The sequence below is a fragment of the Bos javanicus genome, chromosome 4, assembly GCF_032452875.1.
Source record: "Bos javanicus breed banteng chromosome 4, ARS-OSU_banteng_1.0, whole genome shotgun sequence".
NCBI lineage: Eukaryota > Metazoa > Chordata > Mammalia > Artiodactyla > Bovidae > Bos > Bos javanicus.
In genome coordinates, this window is record NC_083871.1 from 81,093,970 (window position 1) to 81,118,899 (window position 24,930).

Consider the following 24,930-nt stretch of genomic DNA (forward strand, 5'->3'; position numbering starts at 1 on the left):
AACTCCTTTTCCTATTTGGAACCAGCCTGTTGTTCCATGTCCAGTTCTAACTGTTGCTTCCTGATCTGCATACAGGTTTCTCAAGAGGCAGATCAGGTGGTCTGGTATTCCCATCTCTTTCAGAATTTTCCACAGTTTATTGTGATCCACATAGTCAAAGGCTTTGGCATAGTCAATAAAGCAGAAATAGATGCTTTTCTGGAACTCTCTTCCTTTTTCCATGATCCAGTGGATGTTGGCAATTTGATCTCTGGTTCCTCTGCCTTTTCTAAAACCAGCTTGAACATCAGGAAGTTCACGGTTCACATATTGCTGAAGCCTGGCTTGGAGAATTTTGAGCATTACTTTACTAGTGTGTGAGATGAGTGAAATTGTGCGGTAGTTTGAGCATTCTTTGGCATTGCCTTTCTTTGGGATTGGAATGAAAACTGACTTTTCCAGTCCTGTGGCCACTGCTGAGTTTCCCAAATTTGCTGGCATATTGAGTGCAGCACTTTCACAGCATCATCATTCAGGATTTGGAATAGCTCAACTGGAATTCCATCACCTCCACTAGCTTTATTCGTAGTGATGCTTTCTAAGGCCCACTTGACTTCACATTCCAGGATGTCTGGCTCTAGGTCAGTGATCACACCATCGTGATTATCTGGGTCGTGAAGCTGTTTTTTGTACAGTTCTTCTGTATATTCTTGCCACCTCTTCTTAATATCTTCTGCTTCTGTTAGGTCCATACCATTTCTGTCTTTTATCGAGTCCATCTTTGCATGAAATGTTCCCTTGGTATCTCTAATTTTCTTGAAGAGATCTCTAGTCTTTCCCATTCTGTTGTATTCCTCTATTTCTTTGCAATGATCGCTGAGGAAGGATTTCTTATCTCTCCTTGTTATTCTTTGGAACTCTGCATTCAGATGCTTATATCTTTCCTTTTCTCCTTTGCTTTTCACTTCTTTTCTTTTCACAGCTATTTGTAAGGCCTTAGTTGGGCTTATATTTGGCTTGAGTGACCTGCTCAAGGAGTTGATTACAGAGACAAGGTTTCAATTGCTGGCCGTCGGATTCTATCACATGTGTTTTGCCAAACAATTGAGAGTCACAAAGTGGAGTTCTTCCTGGCTTTGTCTAAAGTTAAAGGAGTACCAGAGAAAATGTAAACTTTTAAATGTCTAAAACTTGGATAAGAAATTAAACGTGTTTTTAAAGGAAAAGGCAATAAAACACAACAACAAAACTAGGCAGCGAGCACAGTCAGTTCTGAATGACCCTGAACACTGTATGTCTTGAGAATCAATCCACATACTGTATCACCCACTCCTCAGGCACAAGGCCATGACTCCCTGTCTGAAACCACAATGCTTGTGGAATCTTAAGAAGTTCTAGAATAACCATACTTGGTCCAAGTCAGCAGAGGACAGGAAGCTCATTAAGAATTCCCCAATTCTTAATCTACAGCTAAGAGAAGCTACCTGCAACATTGAGACTTGCCTGAATCCAATCACATTGATTCAGGGAGGATTCTGGCAACTGCTTAGAGGCTAATTTGAAAGGCAAACCATCAAAGTCAGCTTAAATGTTTTGAGGGGATTAAGCCACAGTATTATCATTTGCTATGTACTTGGCATTAGAACACCCTGGTTTTCAAATTTCTCACTTGGGAATATCAGCAGTCCTTCCTAAGAGAGAGAAGAATACTACGTTATCCAAGGAAGCCAGAGTCACTGCTGTTATATCAGACAGAGATCTATAGTGGCATGAGAAATGTATCCAGCATAAAGGACATGCCACAGACTCGACTCATGGTACTGTAAGTAGAACACCAGATTTAGATCAAAATCCATATTCAGATCCTATATCAATCACTTCTTAGCTGAATGACCTTAGTATAATCCCTTAATTTCTCCTGTCATCAGTTTATTCATCTGTAAAATGGAGTAACATATTCCTTAGCTTTGGTGGGTTTTGTGACAAGTAAGATTGTCATCAAAGCTGGGAAAACACTTTGTAGATTGCTATGCACACGGGAGCCATTATCTGGTCTTTTTCCCTAAAATACTGTTCCTTGGAACTCACTTAGCCTGGGGTTTTCCAACTACACTTCTAAAAGAATATTTTTGGAGCTACTCAAATGAAGACTTACAAAATATGAGTATCTGTTTTCTGCTTCTTTTTTCTCTGATCCAAGGAACTTGCTTCCTTTCACAGATTTAGCTCTTTATGTCATTAACTAAATTTAAATCATGCCTAAAGACTTACTTGTTTGGCAGCACAGTTTCATATCCTGTTTGGTTTAATTTTTAAAATTCTTTTGTAAAGCACTCCAAGATGTTTGCATGAAGATCACTCAACAAACGGAAGCCTCTCTTGAATACACACACAAGGACACACCCACATCGATGGGAAGAAACATAATACAGATTTTTGTTAACGTGGTGAAACAAGTCTACAGAAAACAGTTCCTAAAATTACATTTGCTGCAACACTGTATGGCCATTTCTTGGCTGAAATATCCTTAACTCCCTCAAAGCCAAGTGGGAAGGCTAATGTGATCTTCCAGAACCCAAGTCCACCAAGTCATATAGAGAGAAGATTTAAGGGTGCAGGTCAACATAGACATAGTATTTTCCATGAAGCAGGCATCCTGGCAAGAGAATATTCCCTAGTGTTTCACCATTTATCAAGAGACTAACCATCAGGCCCTGAACTGTGTTACATAAGCACAATACCCTTATTGTTAGCAGCTGTTCATTGGTCAGGATTGCACAACTGACCAGGTGCATGGCAGGATGGAGTTTTTGTCTTAATCCAAAGATTCGGAGTAGATGGGCTTGTTCAATGATGGTAAAACATTGGTTCCAAGCCATCAGGATTATTATAGCCTTTTAGGTACTTTGCCAATTTACACATATGTGGTAGAAATTAAAGCATGCTGCAGATACAAAAAGAGCCATTGGTTTAATTTAGAAACATTCTTTTTGATTTTGTATATTTAAGAACTGATTTTAAGCTTAATTGCCTGAAAGTTTAAGTAAAATCATTGATTCAGTATCACTAAAGGTCATTAGACAATTCCAGAGATGATATATTTTGAATTATCAATGGCAAGGAAGTTTGGTTTTTAAATGATTACTTTAAGATAAATATATAATACTAAAATGTATTTATTATAAGAATTAGAGAAAGATCTACTCATGTAGGACAGAATAGTTTTAGAGCCCAAGAAAAATCTATCTCCTTCTGTTGTCAAGAAAAAAAATTCTTTTAATTTTTTAAAATTTATTTATTTTTAATTGAAGGATAATTGCTTTACAATTTTGGGTTGGTTTCTGCCATACATCAACATGAATCAGCCATAGGTACACATATGTCCCCTCCCTCAAGAACCTCCCTCCCACTTCCCACCTCAGCCCACCCCTCTAGGTTGTCACAAAGCACCAGTTTGAGCTCCCTGATAATACAGCAAATTCCCACTGGCTATTTTACCTATTCTTTTACTTTAAATTAACTATAAAAGTTCAAACTTTTATATTGTCTTAAGACAGAAATTTTCAGGCTATTTTTTTCACCTTTTTTTTCTTGACTTGGCTTTGAGTATTTCAAAGTATATCTTTCTTCACTGACATACCTTCTCATTTAATGAATCTGTTTTCAAAAGTTTCAGATAACCGTTAACCATTATTTGAGGATAATATGTTATAAAGCAAATTATCAGGCTGCCAATTTTTGTATTCAAAAAATTGTATTTTCCTAATAAGTTAGTGTTTGTTTTTTTTTTTACTGGTTTAGTTTTTCAGTAAGTCATATCTATATATGAAATAGAGCTGTAAGTTGGTCCAGGTACTATGGAAAACAGTATGGAGGTTCCTCAGAAAACTAAAAATAGAATTACCATATCATTCAGCAATCCCACTCCTGAGCATATATCTGGACAAAACCATAATTCAAAAAGATACATGCACCCCTATGCTCATAGCAACACAATTCACAATAGTCAAGACATGGAAACAACCTAAATGTCCACTGACAATGAATGGATAATGAACATGTGGTACATATGTATACACAATGGAATACGACTCAACCATAAAAAAGAATGAAATAACGCCATTTGCACCAGTATGGACGCAACTCGAAATGATCATACTCAGTGAAATAAGTCAGAAAGAGAAGGACAAATACCTTGTAATATCACTTATGGTGGTGGTAGTTTAGTCACTAAGTTAGTTGTGTCCAACTCTTGCAATCCCATGGACCATAGCCACAAGGCTCCTCTGTCCATAGGATTTCCCAGGCAAAAATACTGGAGTGGGTTGCCATTTGCTTCTCCATGATATCACTTGTATATGGAACCTAAAATATGATACAAATGAATCTATCTACAAAACTAAAACAGATTCACAGACATAGAGAACAGACTTGCGGCTGCCAAGGGGGAAGGGCACAGGCAAAGGAAGGATTGGGAGTTTGGGGTTACCAGATGCAAACTATTATATATAGAGGGCTTCCCTAGTAGCTCAGACTGTAAAGAATCTGCCTGCAATGCAGGAGACTCAGGTTTGCTCCCTGGATCAGGAAGATCCCCTGGAGGAGGACATGGCAATCCACTCTAGTATTCTTGCCAGGGAATCCCATGGACAGAGGAGTCTGGCAGGCTACAGTCCCTGGGTCACAAAGAGTCAGACAGGATTTAATGACTAAGCACACACACATTACATATAGACTGGATAAACAGCAAGGTACTACTGTATAGCTCAGAGAACTAGATTCAATATCCTAGAATAAACCATAATGGAGAAGAATATGAAAAAGTACCTATATGTGTGTATAATTGAGTCACTTTGCTTTACAGCAGAATTTAACACATTGTAAATAAACTACACTTCAATAAAAAAGAAGATAGAGCTAACCTAAGGTTCTTTATGGGGGGAAAATGACAACATCTAGGAAAGATTAATAATGTCAGAATAATTACTGTTATAGAAAATGCCACATATTGGCAACATTAAATCACTGTTCTCCTAACCTTTCTGGATAGAGAGCTAATATATACTGCGCATGTGCTATGTGACAGGCATAGGACTAACAGTGTGCCCAACGCAAGAGCTATTTACTATCAGTCTCTCAATATAGAGATGTGGAAACTCAGGCAAAAGGGTTAGAGAAAGTTGGAGTAACCTAACTCCAGAGCATTTGGTCTTACCCAGTCACCTAATTTTGTGTGTGAAGCAATAACTGGCAGGAGAAGAACAGGCCTTCAATAAAAGGCTTTGCTGTAAGCAGTACAAATGAATTCTATACCAACATTTGGCCAGAGTGGATCTTTCAGTTCAATTCAGCCACTCAGTTGTGTCTGATTCTTTGAAGCCCCATGGACTGCAGTGCACCAGGCCTCCCTGTCCATCACCAACTCCCGGAGCTTACTCAAATTCATGTGCATTGAGTCGGTGATGCCGTCCAACCATCTCATCCACTGTCGTCCCTTTCTCTTCCCACCTTCAAACTTTCCCAGCAACAGGGTCTTTTCAAATGAGTCAGTTCTTCACATAAGGTGGCCAAAGTATTGGAATTTCAGCTTCAGTATCAGCCCTTCCAATAAATATTCAGGACTGATCTCGTTTAGGATGGACTGGTTGGATCTCCTTGCAGTCCAAGGGACTCTCAAAAATCCTCTCCAACACCACAGTTTAAAAGCATCAATTCTTCAGTGCTCAGTTTTCTTTATAGTCCAACTCTCACATCCATACTTGACTACTGGAAAAACCATAGCTTTGACTAGACAGGCTTTTGTTGGCAGAGTAATGTCTCTGCTTTTTAATATGCTGTCTAGGTTGGTCATAGCTTTTCTTCAAGGAGTAAGTGTCTTTTAATTCATGGCTGCAGTCACCATCTGCAGTGATTTGGGAGCCCCCCAAATAAAGTCTGTCACTGTTTCCATTGTTTCCCCATCTTCTTGCCATGAAGTGATGAGACCAGATGCCATGATCTTTGTTTTTTGAATATTGAATTTTAAACCAAGTTTTTCACTCTCCTCTTTCACTTTCATCAAGAGGCTCTTTAGTTCTTCTTCACTTTCTGCTATAAGGGTGGTGTCATCTGCATATCTGAGGTTATTGATATTTCTCCTGGCAATCTTGATTCCAGCTTGTGCTTCATCCAGCCTAGCATTTTGCATGATGTACTCTGCATATAAGTAAAATAATCTGGGTAACAGTGTACAGCCTTGATGTACTCCTTTCACAATTTGGAACCAGTCTGCTGTTTCACGTCCAGTTCTAACTGTTGCTTCTTGACCTGCATATAGATTTCTCAGGAGGATCTTTAGGACAGATGAAAAACTGGTATCCCCCAAAAAGAGGACTATCAAATACTCAAACTATGAATTATGTTTGCAGCACCTTTATTAATGAAAAACACTCTTAAGACCCTGTGACTTGATTATATTGTTTAGTGGCAGATAGTAACTCAATTTTAGTTCTAGTTATGAACTGTAATAATGGAATTCAAATACAATGTGTTGAGAGAGACTAAAACCATTACACACTTTGTTAATATGTCCTCAATCAAGAAATAACTTTTAGATTCTATCAGTGAAGTATATATTTCATGATCCTGCCAGTTGTGGCTGTTTTGACAAGGATGATTCCGTTTTCAGACCAGATTATAGGTGAAGGTTTATAGTCTGTGATGATCTATTTTCCATGTAAGGAAGATAGGGATGTTTTTATGTTTGCTTATTGGTTCTGTAAGCAATCTCAATAAAGTCAGTGAAGAGTGACTTTTCCCTTTTATGCTTATAAAGAACAGTGTATGTTTGTCCATGATTGGAATTTACAGTAAGTTCCATGAGAGAGTGCATGTGTGTTCTTGTTTAATACTTTCAGTACCAAAATATAAAGAGGAAAGATTATGTTTCCTGAAATTTTCCCAGATTAGACATGCAGGAGGAGGAACATTCACTTCTGTGCCTTACGATTTCTTGTCTTTAGTTTCATGGACTGGTCTTTACAAACACAGAGGTGATCTAGGGCACTTCAAGATTCTCTCTGCTTACTTTCCAGGTGGATATTTCCTTTCCCTGCTGTAAATGGCAGACTGAGCAGAACCTCTCTAAATCAGGTCCTATTTTTATTACATCTTGCAGAAATTATTCAAATATTCTAGCCTGTGGGAGTTCTTGTTTCTTATTTCCTGTGCACATACAGTCTTTACCCGATATTCATCAGGAAAAAGATTATACACACACATATACATACTTCATTTGGGAGGCAGGGTATTACAATGTGGGATAAAATCACAATTTTGAAACAAAAATAAAGTATTCCCCTTTATTTAGGCTTCCTCCACAATCACCATATTTTAGGAGAAAATGTGGGATCTTAGTTCCCCAACCAGGGATGGAGCCCACACTGCCTGCCTTGGAAGCATGGAGTCTTGACCACTGGACCACCAGGGAAGTCCCAGAAAAGTTAATTTCTATATACTTTCTCCAATAATCCAATAAAACTAAAACAAGTTACTGTCCATTTTCCTTTCCTAGATTCGAAAGTAAAACATGAAGTATAAGAGTTTTGCAGATTTTCTGGACTCTGAAATATAAAGTATCCTGCAGATGGCTAACTCTCTAGGCTAAAATGTCACTTAGCTGTCCCATCCCCCATTTAAATTATATCCCCACATCAGTCTCTCCTACTACCTTTATCAATCAAGTAAGGCCATACCTGTAATTATGAAGTTTTTAATTCCCTGTCTCCTCCACTAATTGTAAACTTAAAAAAAAAAAACGTTTAACCATTATATACTCAGTGCCCATCATAGTACTTGGCACATAATAAACATATATTAAATTCATGATTAAATAAACAGCAAAATTAACAACAGGTGTTTTTTGTTTTAATGAAACTAGTTAAAGAAAAAAGAACCAAACTAATTGCACTATTCTATGCTAGTGCAAGTACATTTTCACACAAATCTACAATTATAAATTCATTAAGAAATGTGCCTTCTTCCTGACCCATCACATTTGAATGCCTTGCTTTTTTGCTTTGTGGAGTCACAGTGAGCTGATTTCTTACTTAAGCTCTAAACTAAGTGCAAGGCAGGTGTGGATATACCACCTAGGATGTTTTGGGATTCCAGCCTGGCCTTTAACAGTGACTTGGGTATTTACACAACAATTTAAAAGACAATATAATGAGGTAGATGTTATACCTGGAGAAACTACAAGTGTTACAGTATTTTCACTAAAGCATTAATATTTTAAATGCTTTTTTTTGGTTTTTGTTTTTGTTTTTGTTTTTTTTTTGGCTACACCATGTTGGGATCTTAGCTCCCTGACCAGGGATTTAATCCATGGCCCCTGCAGTGGAAGTGCAGAGTCTTAACTACTGGACCCCAGGGAAGTAGCTAGAGGACTATATTTTTAAGTAGAAAGGCACTACCTCTGGCAAACCAAGAGTTTGTCATCTCATTTATACAGACAAACCAACAGACTATATACACTAAATATTGAAAAATATATCTTGTTCACACTCAGGTTTCAATCAACTAACAAATTTCTCTCTATAAGTTTATATTACAAAACCAAAGCTCTAGATGAAGATTTTCTAATAGCTTAATGATTAAAGAAATAAATCCACATAAGCTAGTCAAAGTTGAGATTATGGAAACAATAACTATGACAGAGTAAGTTACTGCTCTATTTAAGTTATATATAAAAGTTACCCTCTTATCTTGACCCAGATAGTGAATTCTCTGAGGAGGAAAGATAGGGTGAAGAAACACTCACTTCACCTAATCCCCAAGCCATCTTGTTCCAGTACAGGCAGAATCAAGATCAGCAAAAAGTGCCTACTTGCCTTGGCCTTGTGTTTGCTAAAGCCTGTTAGACTTTGCACATGGATCATCATTTGGCCTGCAATGCCCTAGTCTGGATCTCCCAGCCGAGCTTTTCCTTCATTGTAATTTCTGCTGTCAAGATTTAGCCACTGTCTCTTGACTAAACCCTCTAGAATCTAGACACTCCATGTGCCAAGGCACCCCCACACCATTTATGTCTGTTTCCATAAAAATGGATGAGTGTACACTTGTTTATGTGTCTACTCTGTGTGTGTTCTTGGGCTCTTTCATGTGTCTGTCTGGCTGAATTGAGGGACTACAGAGTACTTCCTGCAGGCCAACCACAGCAGGAAGATTCAGCTCTGGTCTTGGACCACCAGGAGGATCCCACTGAGGACCTGCTGTGTGGGGGAGGACGCCGCACTGTCTCAGGGTTCCTTGGTAGCACTATGCAGCAAGGGAGGACTGAAGAAATTGCAGAGCCCTGAAACCACAGCTCAGACTGTTATAAGGCAGGGTTGAAATGTCATTTCAGTTTCTATAAATCACTGAGTCTATTTAACCATGTAAATGTGTCGCTGATAACTACAATGAAAAGAAGAGATGCCAGATAACTACAATGAAGAGATGCCACTGACATCTTTATGTCATAAAAAATTTCCTTTTTAACTACTCTACTTTTCTGAGGTTTTAACAGAATAGAATAAAATGTTAGGGGGAAAAAAAGTAGTTCACTAGACTGTGAGCTTAATGAAGACAGAGAACACTACTTTGGCAGAGGGAAGGGTATCTGTTGCTATTCTACAGTTATTCATTATTATACAATCCCTGGGTCCTAACACAGTGCTTGGCACATGAAAAGTATAAATTAATATTGATCAAGTGCTTACAAGCTCTAGAATCCATTCTGAGATCTCGGGCAAAGTGATAAACAAGACAAAACTTTGCTTTCATTAAGCTTATATTCTGTTTGGTGGTAAAAAGCACAAAACAAACAGAGAAATAAATCAAGAATAAACTATCAGAAAGTAATATGTCCTATTAGAAAGTGTTAGAGCAGCTAATTTAGTTTGAATGGATAGGACGGATCTTTTCTCCTAAATAACACCCATGAGAAAACATCACAGTACTTCTCAACTTTTCCACCCATGAAAATCATTTGAGTAGTTAAGGAATCAGAGACTGATTTCACTGGGCTTAGGTGGTGGAGCCTGGGCGCTGGGATTGCTTAAATGTTCCCAGCCAACTCAATGCTTGCCTGGTGGATCAGATGGTAAAGAATCTGCTTGTAATGTGGGAGACCCATGTTCGATTTCTGGGTCAGGAAGATTCCCTGGAGGAGGAAAGGGCAAACCACTCAGATATTCTTGCCTGGGAAACCCTATGGACAGAGGACTCTGGTGGACTACAGAGTCCTTGGAGTCCTTGGAGTCACAAAGTCGGACACAACTGAGCAACTAACACACAGTAAGCCGACTCTTAATGGTTAGCCACAAAGGAGAAGCACTGAAGAGGGAAGTACATTCCAGCAAAGAAATAGCTAGTACAAAAGCTTTCCCATAGGAGTTAGACTTGTGGTCAGAGCAATGATTAATAAACCCGTGATCTGATCACACAGGTGACAGCCTTGTCTAACTCAATGAAACTAAGCCATGACATGTGGGGCCACCCAAGACGGACGGGTCATGGTGGAGAGGTCTGACACAATGTGGTCCACTGGAGAAGGGAATAGCAAACCACTTCAGTATTCTTGCCTTGAGAACCCCATGGACAGTATGAAAAGGCAAAATGACAGGATACTGAAAAAGGAACTCCCTGGCTCTGTAGGTGCCCAATACGCTACTGGAGATCAATGGAGAAATAACTCCAGAAAGAATGAAGCGATGGAGCCAAAGCAAAAACAATACCCAGTTGTGGATGTGACTGGTGATAGAAGCAAGGTCAGATGCTGTAAAGAGAAATATTGCATAGGAACCTGGAATGTCAGGTCTATGAATCAAGGCAAATTGGAAGTGGTCAAACAGGAGATGGCAAGAGTGAACGTCGATATTCTAGGAATCAGCAAACTAAAATGGACTGGAATGGGTGAATTTAACTCAGATGACCATTATATCTACTACTGTGGGAAGGAATCCCTTAGAAGAAATGGAGTAGCCATCATGGTCAACAAAAGAGTCCGAAATGCAGTATTTGGATGCAATCTCAAAAACGACAGAATGATCTCTGTTCATTTCCAAGGCAAACCATTCAATATCATGGTAATCCAAGCCTATGACCCAACTAGTAATGCTGAAGAAGCTGAAGTTGAACGGTTCTATGAAGGCCTATAAGACCTTTTAGAACTAACACCCAAAAAAGATGGATGTCCTTTTCATTATACGGGACTGGAATGCATAAGTAGGAAGTCAAGAAACACCTGGAGTAACAGGCAAATTTGGCCTTGGAATATGGAATGAAGCAGGGCAAAGGTTAATAGTTTTGCCAAGAGAACACATTGGTCATAACAAACACTCTCTTCCAACAACACAAGAGAAGACTCTACACATGGACATCACCAGATGGTCAACATCAAAATCATATTGATTATATTCTTTGCAGCCAAAGATGGAGAGGCTCTATACAGTCAACAAAAACAAGACCAGGAGTGGACTGTGGCTCAGATCATGAACTCCTTATTGCCAGATTGAACTTAAATTGAAGAAAGTAGGGAAAACCACTAGACCATTCAGGTATGACCTAAATCAAATCCCTTATGATTATACAGTGGAAGTGAGAAATAGATTTAAGGGACTAGATCTGATAGAGTGCCTGATGAACTATGGACAGAGATTCGTGACATTGTACAGGAGACAGGGATCAAGACCATCCCCATGGAAAAGAAATGCAGAAAAGCAAAATGGCTGTCTGAGGAGGCCTTACAAATAGCTGTGAAAAGAAAAGAAGTGAAAAGCAAAGGAGAAAAGGAAAGATATAAACATCTGAATGCAGAGTTCCAAAGAATAGCAAGGAGAGATAAGAAAGCCTTCCTCAGCAATCAATGCAAAGAAATAGAGGAAAACAACAGAATGGGAAAGACTAGAGATCTCTTCAAGAAAATTAGAAGCTTTTAAGTTTAATTATGTCTCATTTGTTTATTTTTGCTTTTATTTCCAATATCCTGGGAGGTGGGTCATAGAGAATCCTGCTGTGACGTATGTTGGAGACTGTTTTGCCTATGTTCTCCTCTAGGAGTTTTATAGTTTCTGGTCTTAAACGTTTAGATCTTTAATCCATTTTGAGTTTATTTTTGTGTATGGTGTTAGAAAGTGTTCTAGTTTCATTCTTTACAAGTGGTTGACCAATTTCCCAGCACCACTTGTTAAAAAGACTGTCTTTAATCCATTGTATATTCTTGCCTCCTTTGTCAAAGATAAGGTGTCCATATGTGCGTGGATTTATCTCTGGGCTTTCTATTTTGTTTCATTGATCTATATTTCTGTCTTTGTGCCAGTACCATACTGTCTTGATGACTGTGGCTTTGTAGTAGAGCCTGAAGTCAGGCAGGTTGATTCCTCCAGTTCCATTCTTCTTTCTCAAGATTGCTTTGGCTATTAGAGGTTTTCTGTATTTCCATACAAATTGTGAAATTATTTATTCTAGCTCTGTGAAGAATACTGTTGGTAGCTTGATAGGGATTGCATTGAATCTATAAATTGCTTTGGGCAGTACACTCATTTTCACTATATTGATTTTTCCAATCCATGAACATGGTATATTTCTCCATCTATTAGTGTCCTCTTTGATTTCTTTCACCAGTGTTTTATAGTTTTCTATATATAGGTCTTTAGTTTCTTTATGTAGATATATTCCTAAGTATTTTATTCTTTTCATTGCAATGGTGAATGGAATTGTTTCCTTAATTTCTCTTTCTATTTTCTCATTATTAGTGTATAGGAATGCAAGATTTTTCTGTGTGTTGATTTTATATCCTGCAACTTTGCTATATTCATTGATTACTTCTAGTAATTTTCTGGTGGAGTCTTTAGGGTTTTCTATGTAGAGGATCATGTCATCCTTCAGAATGGGAGAAAATAATGGCAAATGAAGCAACTGACAAACAACTAATCTCAAAAATATACAAGCAACTCCTACAGCTCAATTCCAGAAAAATAAATGACCCAATCAAAAAATGGGCCAAAGAGCTAAATAGACATTTCTCCAAAGAAGACATACAGATGGCTAACAAACACATAAAAAGATGCTCAACATCACTCATTATCAGAGAAATGCAAATCAAAACCACAATGAGGTACCATTTCATACCAGTCAGAATGGCTGCTATCCAAACATCTACAAGCAATAAATGCTGGAGAGGGTGTGGAGAAAAGAAAACTCTCTTACACTGTTGGTGGGAATGCAAACTAGTACAGCCACTATGGAGAACAGTGTGGAGATTCCTTAAAAAACTGGAAATAGAACTGCCATATGACCCAGCAATCCCACTGCTGGGCATACACACTGAGGAAACCAGAAGGGAAAGAGACACGTGTACCCCAATGTTCATTGCAGCACTGTTTATAATAGCCAGGACATGGAAGCAACCTAGATGTCCATCAGCAGATGAATGGATAAAGAAAGCTGTGGTACATATACACAATGGAGTATTACTTAGCCATTAAAAAGAATACATTTGAATCAGTTCTAATGAGGTGGATGAAACTGGAGCCTATTATACAGAGTGAAGTAAGCCAGAAAGAAAAACACCAATACAGTATACTAGTGCATATATATGGAATTTAGAAAGATGGTAACAATAACCCTGTATACAAGACAGCAAAAGAGACACTGATGTATAGAACAGTCTTTTGGACTCTATGGGAGAGGGAGAGGGCGAGGGTGGGATGATTTGGGAGAATGGCATTGAAACATGTATAATCTCATATATGAAACGAGTCGCCAGTCCAGGTTTGATGCACAATACTGGATGCTTGCGGCTGATTCACTGGGACGACCCAGAGGGATGGTATGGGGAGGGAGGAGAGTTCAGGATGGGGAACACATGTATACCTGTGGCAGATTCATTTTGATATATTGCAAAACCAATACAATATTGTAAAGTTAAAAAAGAAAAGAAAAAAGAAAACTAGAGACACCAAGGGAATGTTTCATGCAAAGATGGACTTGATAAAGGACAGAAATGATATGGACCTAACAGAAGCAGAAGATATTAAGAAGAGGTGGCAAGAATACACAGAAGAACTGTACAAAAAAGAGCTTCACAGCTCAGATAATCACGATGGTGTGATCGCTCACCTAGAGCCAGACATCCTAGAATGTGAAGTCAGGTGGGCCTTAGAAAGCATCACTACAAACAAAGCTAGTGGAGGTGATGGAATTCCAGTACAGCTATTTCAAATCCTAAAACATGATGCTGTGAAAGTGCTGCACTCAATATGTCAGCAAATTTGGAAAACTCAGCAGTGGCCACAGGACTGGAAAAGGTCAGTTTTCATTCCAATCCCAAAGAAAGGCAATGCCAAAGAATGCTCAAACTACCACATAATAGCACTCATCTCACACACTAGTAAAGTAATGCTCAAAATTCTCCAAGCCAGGCTTCAGCAGTATGTGAACCGTGAACTTTCAGATGTTCAAGCTAGTTTTAGAAAAGGCAGAGGAATCAGAGATCAAATTGCCAACATCCACTGGATCATGGAAAAAGGAAGAGAGTTCTGGAAAAACATCTATTTCTGCTTTATCGACTATGCCAAAGCCTTTGACTGTGTGGATCACAGTAAACTGTGGAAAATTCTTCAAGACATGGGAATACCAGACCACCTGACCTGCCTCTTCAGAAAGCTGTATGCAGGTCAGGAAGCAACAGTTAGAACTGGACATGGAACAACAGACTGGTTCCAAATAGGGAAAGGAGTATGTCAAGGCTGTAAATTGTCATCCTGCTTATTTAACTTATATGCAGAGTACATCATGAGAAATACTGGGCTGGAAGAAGCACAAGCTGGAATCAAGATTGCCGGGAGAGTTATCAGTAATCTTAGATATGCAGATGACACCACCCTTATGGCAGAAAGTGAAGAGAAACTAAAGAGCCTCTTGATGACAGTGAAAGAGGAGAGTGAAAAAGTTGTCTTAAAGCTCAACATTCAGAAAACTAAGATCATGGCCTCTGGTCTCTTCACTTCATGGCAAATAGATGGAGAAACAGTGGAAACAGTGGCAGACTTTATTTTGGAGAGGCTCTGAAAACACTGCTGATGGTGACTGCAGCCATGAAATTAAGACATTTACTTCTTGGAAGAAAAGTTATGACCAACCTAGACAGTATATTAAAAAGCAGAGACATTACTTTGCCAACAAAGGTCCGTCTAGTCAAGGCTATGGTTTTTCCAGTAGTCATGTATGGATGTGAGAGTCAGACTATAAAGAAAGCTGAGCACTAAAGAATTGATGTTTTTGAACTGTGGTGTTGAGAAGACTTTTGAGAGTCCATTGGACTGCAAGGAGATCCAACAAGTCCTTCCTAAACGAGATCAGTCCTCGGTGTTCAATGGAAGGACTGATATTGAACTGAAACTCCAATATTTTGGCCACCTGATGCGAAGTACTTACTCATTTGAAAAGACCGTGATGCTAGGAAAGATTGAAGGCAGAAACAGAAGGGGATGACACAAGATGAGATGGTTGGATGAGATCACCGACTCAATGGATATGAGTTTGAGTAATCTCTGGGAGTTGGTAATGGACAGAGAGGCCTGGCGTGCTGCAGTCCACGGAGTCACAAAGAGTCGAACATGACTGAGAGAATCAACTGGACTGAATTGAACTCTTCAGAGGAGTATATCAAAATAGTGTCTCAATAGATCGGTTGACAATGACCAGAAAACAATCCAAATTTACTCGATATACACTTCCTCCTCCTACAAATTTTTCCCCCCTCAGGAAAATATAACATTTTTAAGAGAAAAACAAGCAATGAAAATGTCCCAGATATTAGAACTAACATTCTGAAATGTTTCTACTCAATCTTCTTTCCTCTCTCCTTCATTCAGAGTAGATGTGCATGAGTTTGGAAAGCCCTTCCAGCTTTATTCTCTCACAGGTGTTTCCTCTGCTAGAAACCTCGTAAATTCAGTCTTATTTTGGTGTCTGCTTCTCTGGGGACCCAGCAATACAACTGGTCTGAGAAATATAAACATCTGAACCAATGCCCTAGTAATGATTCTCAAAATTTGATGGTCTTGACAACTGTAGTTATAAACAGAATGTAGACTGCTAGGCCCCACCCAAGACATTTTGACATTGAATTTGTCTGTCCAATAAGTTTCCCAGTGATCTTGATCCTACTGGGGTCACACTTTGAGAATCACTAGACTGAGTTTCACTCTCCTTGGCCCCAGGGCAATGAGATGATCAGGGAGCTCACCAACCATATTTCCAAATGTGATTGTATGGTTTCCAAACTAGGTCTGGAAAAAATCTGATGTTTCAGAATCTGCTGTAAAAGGAAAGATGAAGCTTAGGAGGGCAGGGTCTACCTTCTCCCCTGCATCAACCAAACCAGCTCTTAAAATCAGTTTTCTGTATTGATATTTCATTTAACAAAAGAGTAAAAGGATGAGAAATATATTTGAAAACAATGGCTCTAAGTAAACTCAGCCTAGCCTTTGCATTTAAAATGATGAAAACACTGACATCTCCCTCCTCCTGGTCTAGCTGACTACCTGGACAACACTCCCCAGTAGCTGTTTTGAACAGCTTCCTCCTACAAAGCACAAGCTAGAATCAAGATTTCCAGGAGAAATATCAATAACCTCAGACATGCAGATGACACCACCCTTATGGCAGAAAGTGAAGAAGAACTAAAGGGCCTCTTGATGAAAATGAAAGAGGAGAGTGAAAAAGTTGGCTTAAACCTCAGCATTCAAAAAACTAAGATCATAGCATCCAGCCCCATCACTTCATGGCAAATAGATGGGGAAACAATGGAAACAGAGACTTTATTTTGGGGGGCTTCAAAATCACTGCAGATGGTGACTGGAGCCATGAAATTAAAAGAAGCTTGCTCTTTGGAAGAAAAGCTATGACCAACCTAGACAGCATATTAAAAAGCAGAGACATTACTTTGCCAACAAAGGTCCGTCTAGTCAAAGCTATGGTTTTTCCATTAGTCATGTATGGATGTGAGAGTTGGACTATAAAGAAAGCTGAGCATCGAAGAATTGATGCTTTCAAACTGTGGTGTTGCAAAAGACTTTTGAGAGTCTCTTGGACTGCAAGGAGATCAAACCAGTCAATCTTAAAGGAGAGTCCTGAATATTTATTGGAAGGACTGATGCTGAAGCTGAAGCTCCAATACTTTGGGCACCTGCTGCAAAGAACTGACTCTTTGGAAAAGAACCTGATGCTGGGAAAGATTAAAGGCAGGAGAAGAAGAGGACAACAGAGGATGAGACGGTTGGATGGTATCACTGACTCAATGAATATGAGTTTGAGCAGACTCCAGGAGTTGTTGATGGACAGGGAGGCCTGGCATGCTGCAGTCCATGGGGTTGCAAAGAGTCGGACAAGACTGAGCAACAAACTGAACTGATAACCTCATTCCAACATTAGCATTCTAGGTCTGCAATAATACTCAGACCTCTAAGAGCCTTCTGAGTTTCCTGATCCGCATGTTTTCTGCTCTCAATGGATTGGAAGTAGCTATCTCAAAAGCTTTTAATCATATCTGAGAAGCATTTTCCTCTGGTGAGGGCATACCCCTTTTTCTAACTTCTTTCTCTCTTGCCTTTTCAAAACCTGCCACTCTTATTTGACAGCTGCAAGACAGAAGACAAAATAGAGTTAATAACCAAAAGCTGCAAAGCTGCTAACATTCAATCTTCAAACTACTGCTCTACCAACAGATGAACACTTTTCATTAATTTCACTTTCTTAAAAACACATTCCTTTTCTGCCATTAGAGCTGAATTGCTCAAAAAGCTAGATGAACTTCATGATCCTTATTTTTTATCTTTTTGCAAATAAAAGGGCCCATCTCTTACTGTTCAGTACTAACACAAAATGCCCAATCCAAGCAACAGCGAATTATAAAAGCTGATTATTCAGCAATACTGTCTAATTTTCACAACCAAAGACAAGCATTACACATGACATAACTATTCAGGTACACATGATTCAATCTGAAGAAACCTAAGAGATTTTTATTTTTTTGAAAAACTTTATTTAAAAAGGAGTAGCTTCCTGGGTGCTAAATCTTTTTTTTTAAATCAATTTATTTTTTTAATTGAAAGATAATTGCTTTATAGAATTTTATTGGTTTGAAAACAGATAAAGAGATTTTTTATTTCTCTTCCGCTTTACCATTCTATATAGGCCCACTTAAAGAACTGATAGGATGTCTGAGATTAAAAGAAGGGGATAAATGGAGTTGAAGTATATGTTTGATATTAATTAGAAATTCTGACAAATAATTTCGTGGAAAGAAGCAACTAGACAACTTCTTGTTTTGAACTAGCTAGTAACTCAAATGTCATCCATCCTCTTTTCTCTGTGATTCTTGGATAATTAAGAGCTATCTTCCAGGGGTTAGAATATGGAACTCATCCCCATTTTAAAAATAATGATGGTAAGAAGTTAACTAAGATAAGTTATAAACAGAAATAAAAGGCAACAATAACAAAAACTGAAGGAGACTTAGTCCAATTCTTTCAACAGTATAACAGTTTAAACATTTTTTACATCGGTGGCCGTGAATTTGAACAAAACATGTGAGGCACACAATCCAAAGAACTATTCTTAAACTTCTGAAATTTCTCCCAACTCCTCCCCCCACCACAACTACCAACCACTTCCCTATATTGTTGAAGTATAAGACATACCGAAAACAAAAATGCTTAATGAGATAAGGATGAATATAATGGGGGTTGGGGGATCTTGAATATTGATTCCAGTGATTTGGTTTCAATTTCAGATTCAGCCACTTAATAAACCTCGGGCAAGACATGGACTCTGTGTTTCAGTTTCTTTGTCTGTCCATAGAGTAGGACAACCTAATTCCCCAAGACTGTTGTGAGGATTCAGTGGCAAGGTGTCTACAAGAGCAATTCTAGGAGTTATTTGTAATACTAGGTGCTCAATCAGTTCAGTTCAGTTCAGTCGCTCAATCATGTCCAACTCTTTGTGACCCCATGAATCGCAGCACGCCAGGCCTCCTATCCATCACCAGCTCCCGGAGTTCACTCAGACTCATGTCCATCAAGCTCAATAAGTGCCAGTTAATTGAAAGTAAAAACTGATTCACCCATAATCTGTGGGGAGATTGAACTAATAGAATCTCTTTCAAGGTGCCATACTTGTTCAGAAACATAATTAGGAATAAAAGTTAAAGGGGTTTTAAATTATTCAGAAGTTCATCCAATAATTTTATTTTCTATATTACAGAACTAAGGATAAAGAAAAATTAATGAATGAATAAATAAACATAACACAATGTAAAGAGTGCTCATAGCCACAAATGTACAAAGAGTTGCTAGGGTGTAGATAGAGGACAAGCTGCTGGGGGAGAGGGGAGGTTCACCTGTCTAGAGAAGGGTTTACTTGGCACAGAGACTCACAGAGGATTTGAGCCTTGGTTTTCAGTGTGAGTTCATCAGACAGATGGGGTAAGAGGAGTGGGGGGGTGGGGGGTGGGGGCAGGGGTGGTGGTGGGGAGCAGTGAGTATACCACATAGAAATCATATGTTCACATAACATGACTTCAGAATTATATAATTTCATAAATTCACCATGAAAAACAAGAAGGAAGTCTCATATGTGGATAACACATGCCCATTTATAACATGCAATTTTAAGTGGAGAAAAGTAAGAAAAATTAGAATTATAAACCTCTCAGATCACACTCTCCAGGGAAAAAAGCACCAGGAATTCAATGGCCTGGTTCTAGTCAAGCCCTACCAGCTATTACCTGTGTGATCTGGAGTAAATCTCTTCAAATTCTGAGCCTCAGGGCTCTCATCTCTGAAAACCAAGGGTTGGCTTAACAGATCATGAAAGTTATCTGTCATCTCTATAAACCCTAGGATACAATGAAAATTGAAGCTCCGTTTTTACATACCTATTAATAAAAGCAGATCAGTAAAACATTTAGCTCTTATTTAAAAAAAAAACACTATTTTGAAAACTCACTTTACAGTACAGAAAAATTATATATACATAAATTTTATGTGTGTGTGTTACAGCTTATTACTTAGGGGGGAAATAGACTGGATTAAGTCACACCTGGTTAAGGTGGAAGGGGTGGAAGGGGTGGGTGAGAGAGGGAAGGAAAGGAATTTGAAATGTCTGCAGAGCTCATTAGTGCCCTGATACCAAATGATTCAAGGACATCTTTGGCTTTGATTCAAACAGTTGTTCTGTTCCGAGTAACATGAAGACAATCTAAAGATCCACAGCTGGACTCTGGAAAAACTTGTATGATTTTTCTGTAATAAAAGTAACAAATTTGCTGTGTAGGTTGCATGACACAGGATCATTTCAGAATGAATCCTGTCAAAGCCCTGGGCCCAGAGGACCTGCTTTTATGCAATTTTGGTAAAAGATATGATTTGTTTTTAAGTTGCTCTGGTATTAAGAAAGGCTGAGCAAGCAGTTTTGAGAGGTCACAGCTCAAGTTAAAATAAAGAAAGTGAACATTTGTGCTCACACATTGAGATGCATTTTTGTGAGTGTAATCTCCCTCAGTCCAGGGGTTTCTCAGCCAATTCTCCAAACAATGCATATCTCAAGATGAATCACTTATCCACATGGTTTAAATTCTGTCTCCTCTTGTTTCACAGAAGTCTGATGCCACAACGGATGCTGCTAATGACACCTTTGATTTAGAAATAAGGGGACATGCCAGGTCTTTCTCAGACATACCCTTTGTTCTTCATTAATCACAGCATCACTGAAATCTAAAGCCGTTAGGGACCTCACACATCATCAATATTCTTAAGAAAGAGTTAATAGTTTAAACACTACAGTAATATAATGAGAATAAAATCATAAATTTCTTCCAGAAGTGTTAAGGTTTTTTTTTCCCAGATGCCTTTTTTCCACTGCTACTCTTTAAAGATAATCCCCATTAAGTTTAAGCACAGATTCATTCAATAAATAATTTCCACTACTTCCTTGTGATCTTCAAGGATTGTAGTAACACAAATGTATCTGTGATCCTTACAAGCCCTTCACCCCAAATCCTCATCTTCCCTTCACTGACCCCTACAAAACTCTTCAGAATCATCTGACCACTGATGGATGAATGGACCCCAAACCATCTGAGAGCCAGAGATCTCCAAATATTTCTAGGAATGAATTTACTTATTTTCAAATATAGACTATAAACCTTATGGATTTTTCCCTTGGGTTGACAAAAGAAATATTTTTGCTGCTGTCCAACCAATAAATTTTCTGTACCCCTGACACACACCTGAATTTTTAGAGGCAATCTTCTAAACTAAAATTTACACACACAGTGTAAATTTTCGGAAGCTTTCCTCCTGAAAAGCCAATTTCTCATACACCTTGTAACAAACACTGACCACATCCTAACCAAAGCTAAGTACTGTGTAATGCTAAGCAGACCTGGGCCTGCAGGAAATAAGATGCCACATTCAGGACAGCTGTCAGCACTTGTCCAGCACCTGGCCTTCCACTCATCTCTCCCCTGCAATTAGCCAGGAGGGAGGTTTGGAGGTAAGTGGACAACTTCTAATCCCCAAATAAGAAAGAATGTCACTTGATGGCTGTTTTGCAAATACCTTGCTGAGGTTGACCACCGTCTGACTATTTTATTTCTACCTGAGTGTTGCTTACTAACTCTTTTCTCCTAAGACAGTTGAAGACCATCTTACACATTCCTATATAATCCCAGAGCATTCTAGAGTACCACAAATTCACACTTTATTTTTAAGAAACGGGCCTGACAACAACTTTTCTGAAGACAGAAAAGCAGCTAGATGATGACTTCTGGGGCGGTTAGCAAAGGCTCAAATCCAGATTCAAGCCAGTGGATTTTATTCACTTACGCATTCATTCAATAAACATCTTTCTGATCATCTGATTTGCCCAAAGTACTGTGGCACGTGCAGCAGTTGATATCAGAATAGAAGAAACAGCTTCTCCCCTCAGTTAATAGCTGTGTGTCCATGTACAACTGGACACTCCTGTGTGCAGCAAGTTTAGAGTACAGATTTTTGGAATAGAAAAATACATACATGCATTTAGAAAATGCAGAAATCATTAGGCATGGAGCTCAAAACTGTAATTTTCACTTGAATTCACATTTTCATACAATGTATTTTATACTCAGCAGAAGAAAAATGTAATACATGATTTATAATTAAATATTGATCCTCTTTTAGACAAGGATCCTCAACACTTTTTTTAGTTTCTTTTAGTAAATATTAATGCATTGAGAGTACAATTATTTAAAGACATAGTTAACACTTCAAGATAGTTAAGACGTGGTATGCTTAACTATGGAAAGCACAACAAATGTAATTAATTTTTAAAGATCATTTAGAAAACCACTGTAAATCAAATTACTGACTAAAAGGGCACTGATGTGATGTTTTGGTCTCTAGCCAGCTTTTATACAGGAGGAAACTGAGGTCCAGAAGGAAATGGGTCTGTGTATAAAAATGTATAGAGTTTGCCCAGAGGAGACAGTTTATACTCCAAATTCATTGTTTGTTTGTTTTTTTACCCTTAAATTCAACATAATTCTAATTAGTCTGGTTATCTGATTCTTCAACCAACAGAAAGCATATTAGAAAGAAAAGAAGATCAAGTTACCAGAATCAGAGCAATAACTGCTGCCAAGTCAAAGAAGGAACAACAATGAAGAAAGACAAGGAAATGACGTCAGAACATCACAAAATAAAGACATCACACACATCACAAAATGTACAGCAGGCTCGTGACATCAAATTAAGGACAATAGCTACACGCACATTAAGAGCCCCTCATGTTTATTACTTTATCACTTTCAGTCTCTTGTTTCATTCTCCCCGTCCTTCACTAAGTTCCAATCATTTTGCAAACTTGCCAAGGTCTTTCCCACCCAAGGGCTTCACTCATGCTGTTCTCTCTGCTTAGAAATCTTTTGCCCCATTATTCACATGGTTACATCTTTTTTCCTAAAGCCTGAATTTATACAAGAACTGTCACAGAAAATATTTGTTGAATAAATAGATGAAAAAATAAGTATCAATCTTCTTAACCCCGTGTTTTTCAGAAAAAAACTTTCATATGTTCCATTTAAAAAACAGTGAACTAAATACACTATGTCCACCAAAAATGTTTGCAATGAATCAGTCTTACAAATAAAAGCAGTAGCAACTCTGGGTAACTAGGAAAATTCTTATTTTATGAAATGTAATATAATCACCACTGAGCCACTATAGTAAGCCCCCTACATACAAATGAGCTCTACTCTGAGAGTGGGTTCAAGTCCAATTTGTTTATAAGTCTCAAAGTTAGCCGAGGTATCCAAATAACACAATCAGCTATATAGTACTGTACTATAACAGGTTTATAATACTTTACACACAAATAATACATAAAGAACACACAAACAGAAAATTTTTTAATTAACCTTACAATACAGTACCTTGAAAAGTACAGTAGTACAGTACAACAGCTGGCATACAGGGGCTGGAATTGAGTGAAGAGGCAAGAAGAGTTACTGACTGGAGGAAGACGAGGTGGGAAATGATACAGCTGAAGGATCATCAACAACTGGAGATGGAGAGCAAGCTGCAATTTCACTCAAATATGATGTTGATGGCATGTACATTCACATCTTTGAAAGTCTGCAATTGCAACTTGGATGTTTGTATGTAGAAGACTTACTGTATTCCAGTGGAGCCATTTCTCTTAAGACCTACACTTTCCTTACTATACAAGCCAGGTTTGGTAACAGTATAGTGATGAAGCTTTCATTTTTATGAGGGCAAGCTACATGTCATCAACTCTGGACATCATACTTCACATTTCAGTTGGAGAATAACTACATACATTTCTGCCTATTAATTTTTCCAAATAATTCAATGAAAAACAATATTAACCGTATCATTTAGGTTGTGATTAAAAGTTTACTAAGATTAAAAGCGAAGTGAAAAACTTTTTAATGCCACTTTCTGTTCGGAATAGATCACAGGTCAAAAGGATCAGATGGTCTGATTGTTTTTAATAATACAACTCTAAACTATCAATGAATTAATTCAAGGTTTACTTTTCAATGATCCTTTCACATTCAGATAATTGAGGTCTTACAAGAGATTCAAACCCACATTTGTATCTTCTCAGTGACCTGTCAGTCCAAGTTGCTCAGTTCAAAAGTGTAAGGAAGATTCTTCCCTGCCCCAGCTGTGCCAATTCAACCCAGAATGGGAAACATCAAGTTCTGACACCCTTACAGGCAACCAAGATTTTGTGATGGAAATGAAGCTGACAGTTCTGTCAGAGATGTGAGAATCCAAATCAGATCCAGCTCATTCCTGCAGAGATGTGCTGGCTCTAAGGAGCCAGAGATAATAAAAGCAAGTTTAGTGGGTAAAATGAACAAGTGTAAGTCAAAGACACATGGGAAGAGATATTGAGCCAAAGGCTGATTTTTCACACGTAACTGATCAGGCGAATGGTGACTTTGCCAAAGGTTCTTCAACCACTGGAGGAAAATGAGGGATAGGTATCCCTTTAGGATTCTATTGACTTCCTGGTGGCTCAGATGGTAAAGCATCTGCCTACAATGCAGGAGACCTGGGTCCGATCCCTGAGTCGGGAAGATCCTCTGGAGAAGGAAATGGCAACCGACTCCAGTATTCTTGCCTGGAAAATCCCATGGACGGAGGAGCCTAGTAGGTTAGTCCATGGGGTCACATAGAGTCAGACACGACTGAGCGACTTCACTTTCACTTTCACTTTAGGATTCTGCAGCTCCTTTCAGTGTAAACTTCCTGCCCTCTATATGTCATCTCCCTTACTTGGCATTTCAGGTAATGGAGTTACACATCCCTGGTAGTATAAATGTTCCACGATGATTTTCAGGATCCACAGTCC

At 38.5% G+C, this 24,930-nt stretch overlaps 1 protein-coding gene and 1 long non-coding RNA gene across 14 annotated transcripts in view; one reads left to right on the forward strand and one right to left on the reverse strand.

Annotated features, from left to right (window-relative positions):
* Window positions 1–24,930, reverse strand: part of SUGCT (succinyl-CoA:glutarate-CoA transferase) — an 861,069-nt gene that overhangs the window by 400,751 nt on the left and 435,388 nt on the right. For 2 of the 13 annotated variants that reach the window (XM_061415384.1, XM_061415383.1), the window contains exon 13: window positions 2,251–2,357. The exons of the other annotated variants lie outside the window; for them this stretch is intronic. In XM_061415384.1, coding sequence (XP_061271368.1) covers window positions 2,292–2,357 — 66 coding nt within the window. In that variant the 3' untranslated portion in view covers window positions 2,251–2,291. The remainder of the gene's footprint in view (window positions 1–2,250; window positions 2,358–24,930) is intronic. 13 annotated transcript variants of the gene reach the window in all.
* On the forward strand, window positions 1,059–23,317 carry LOC133246753 (uncharacterized). The gene is made up of 3 exons (XR_009736134.1): window positions 1,059–1,801; window positions 20,664–21,561; window positions 22,629–23,317. It is a non-coding gene; the product is annotated as an uncharacterized LOC133246753 (long non-coding RNA).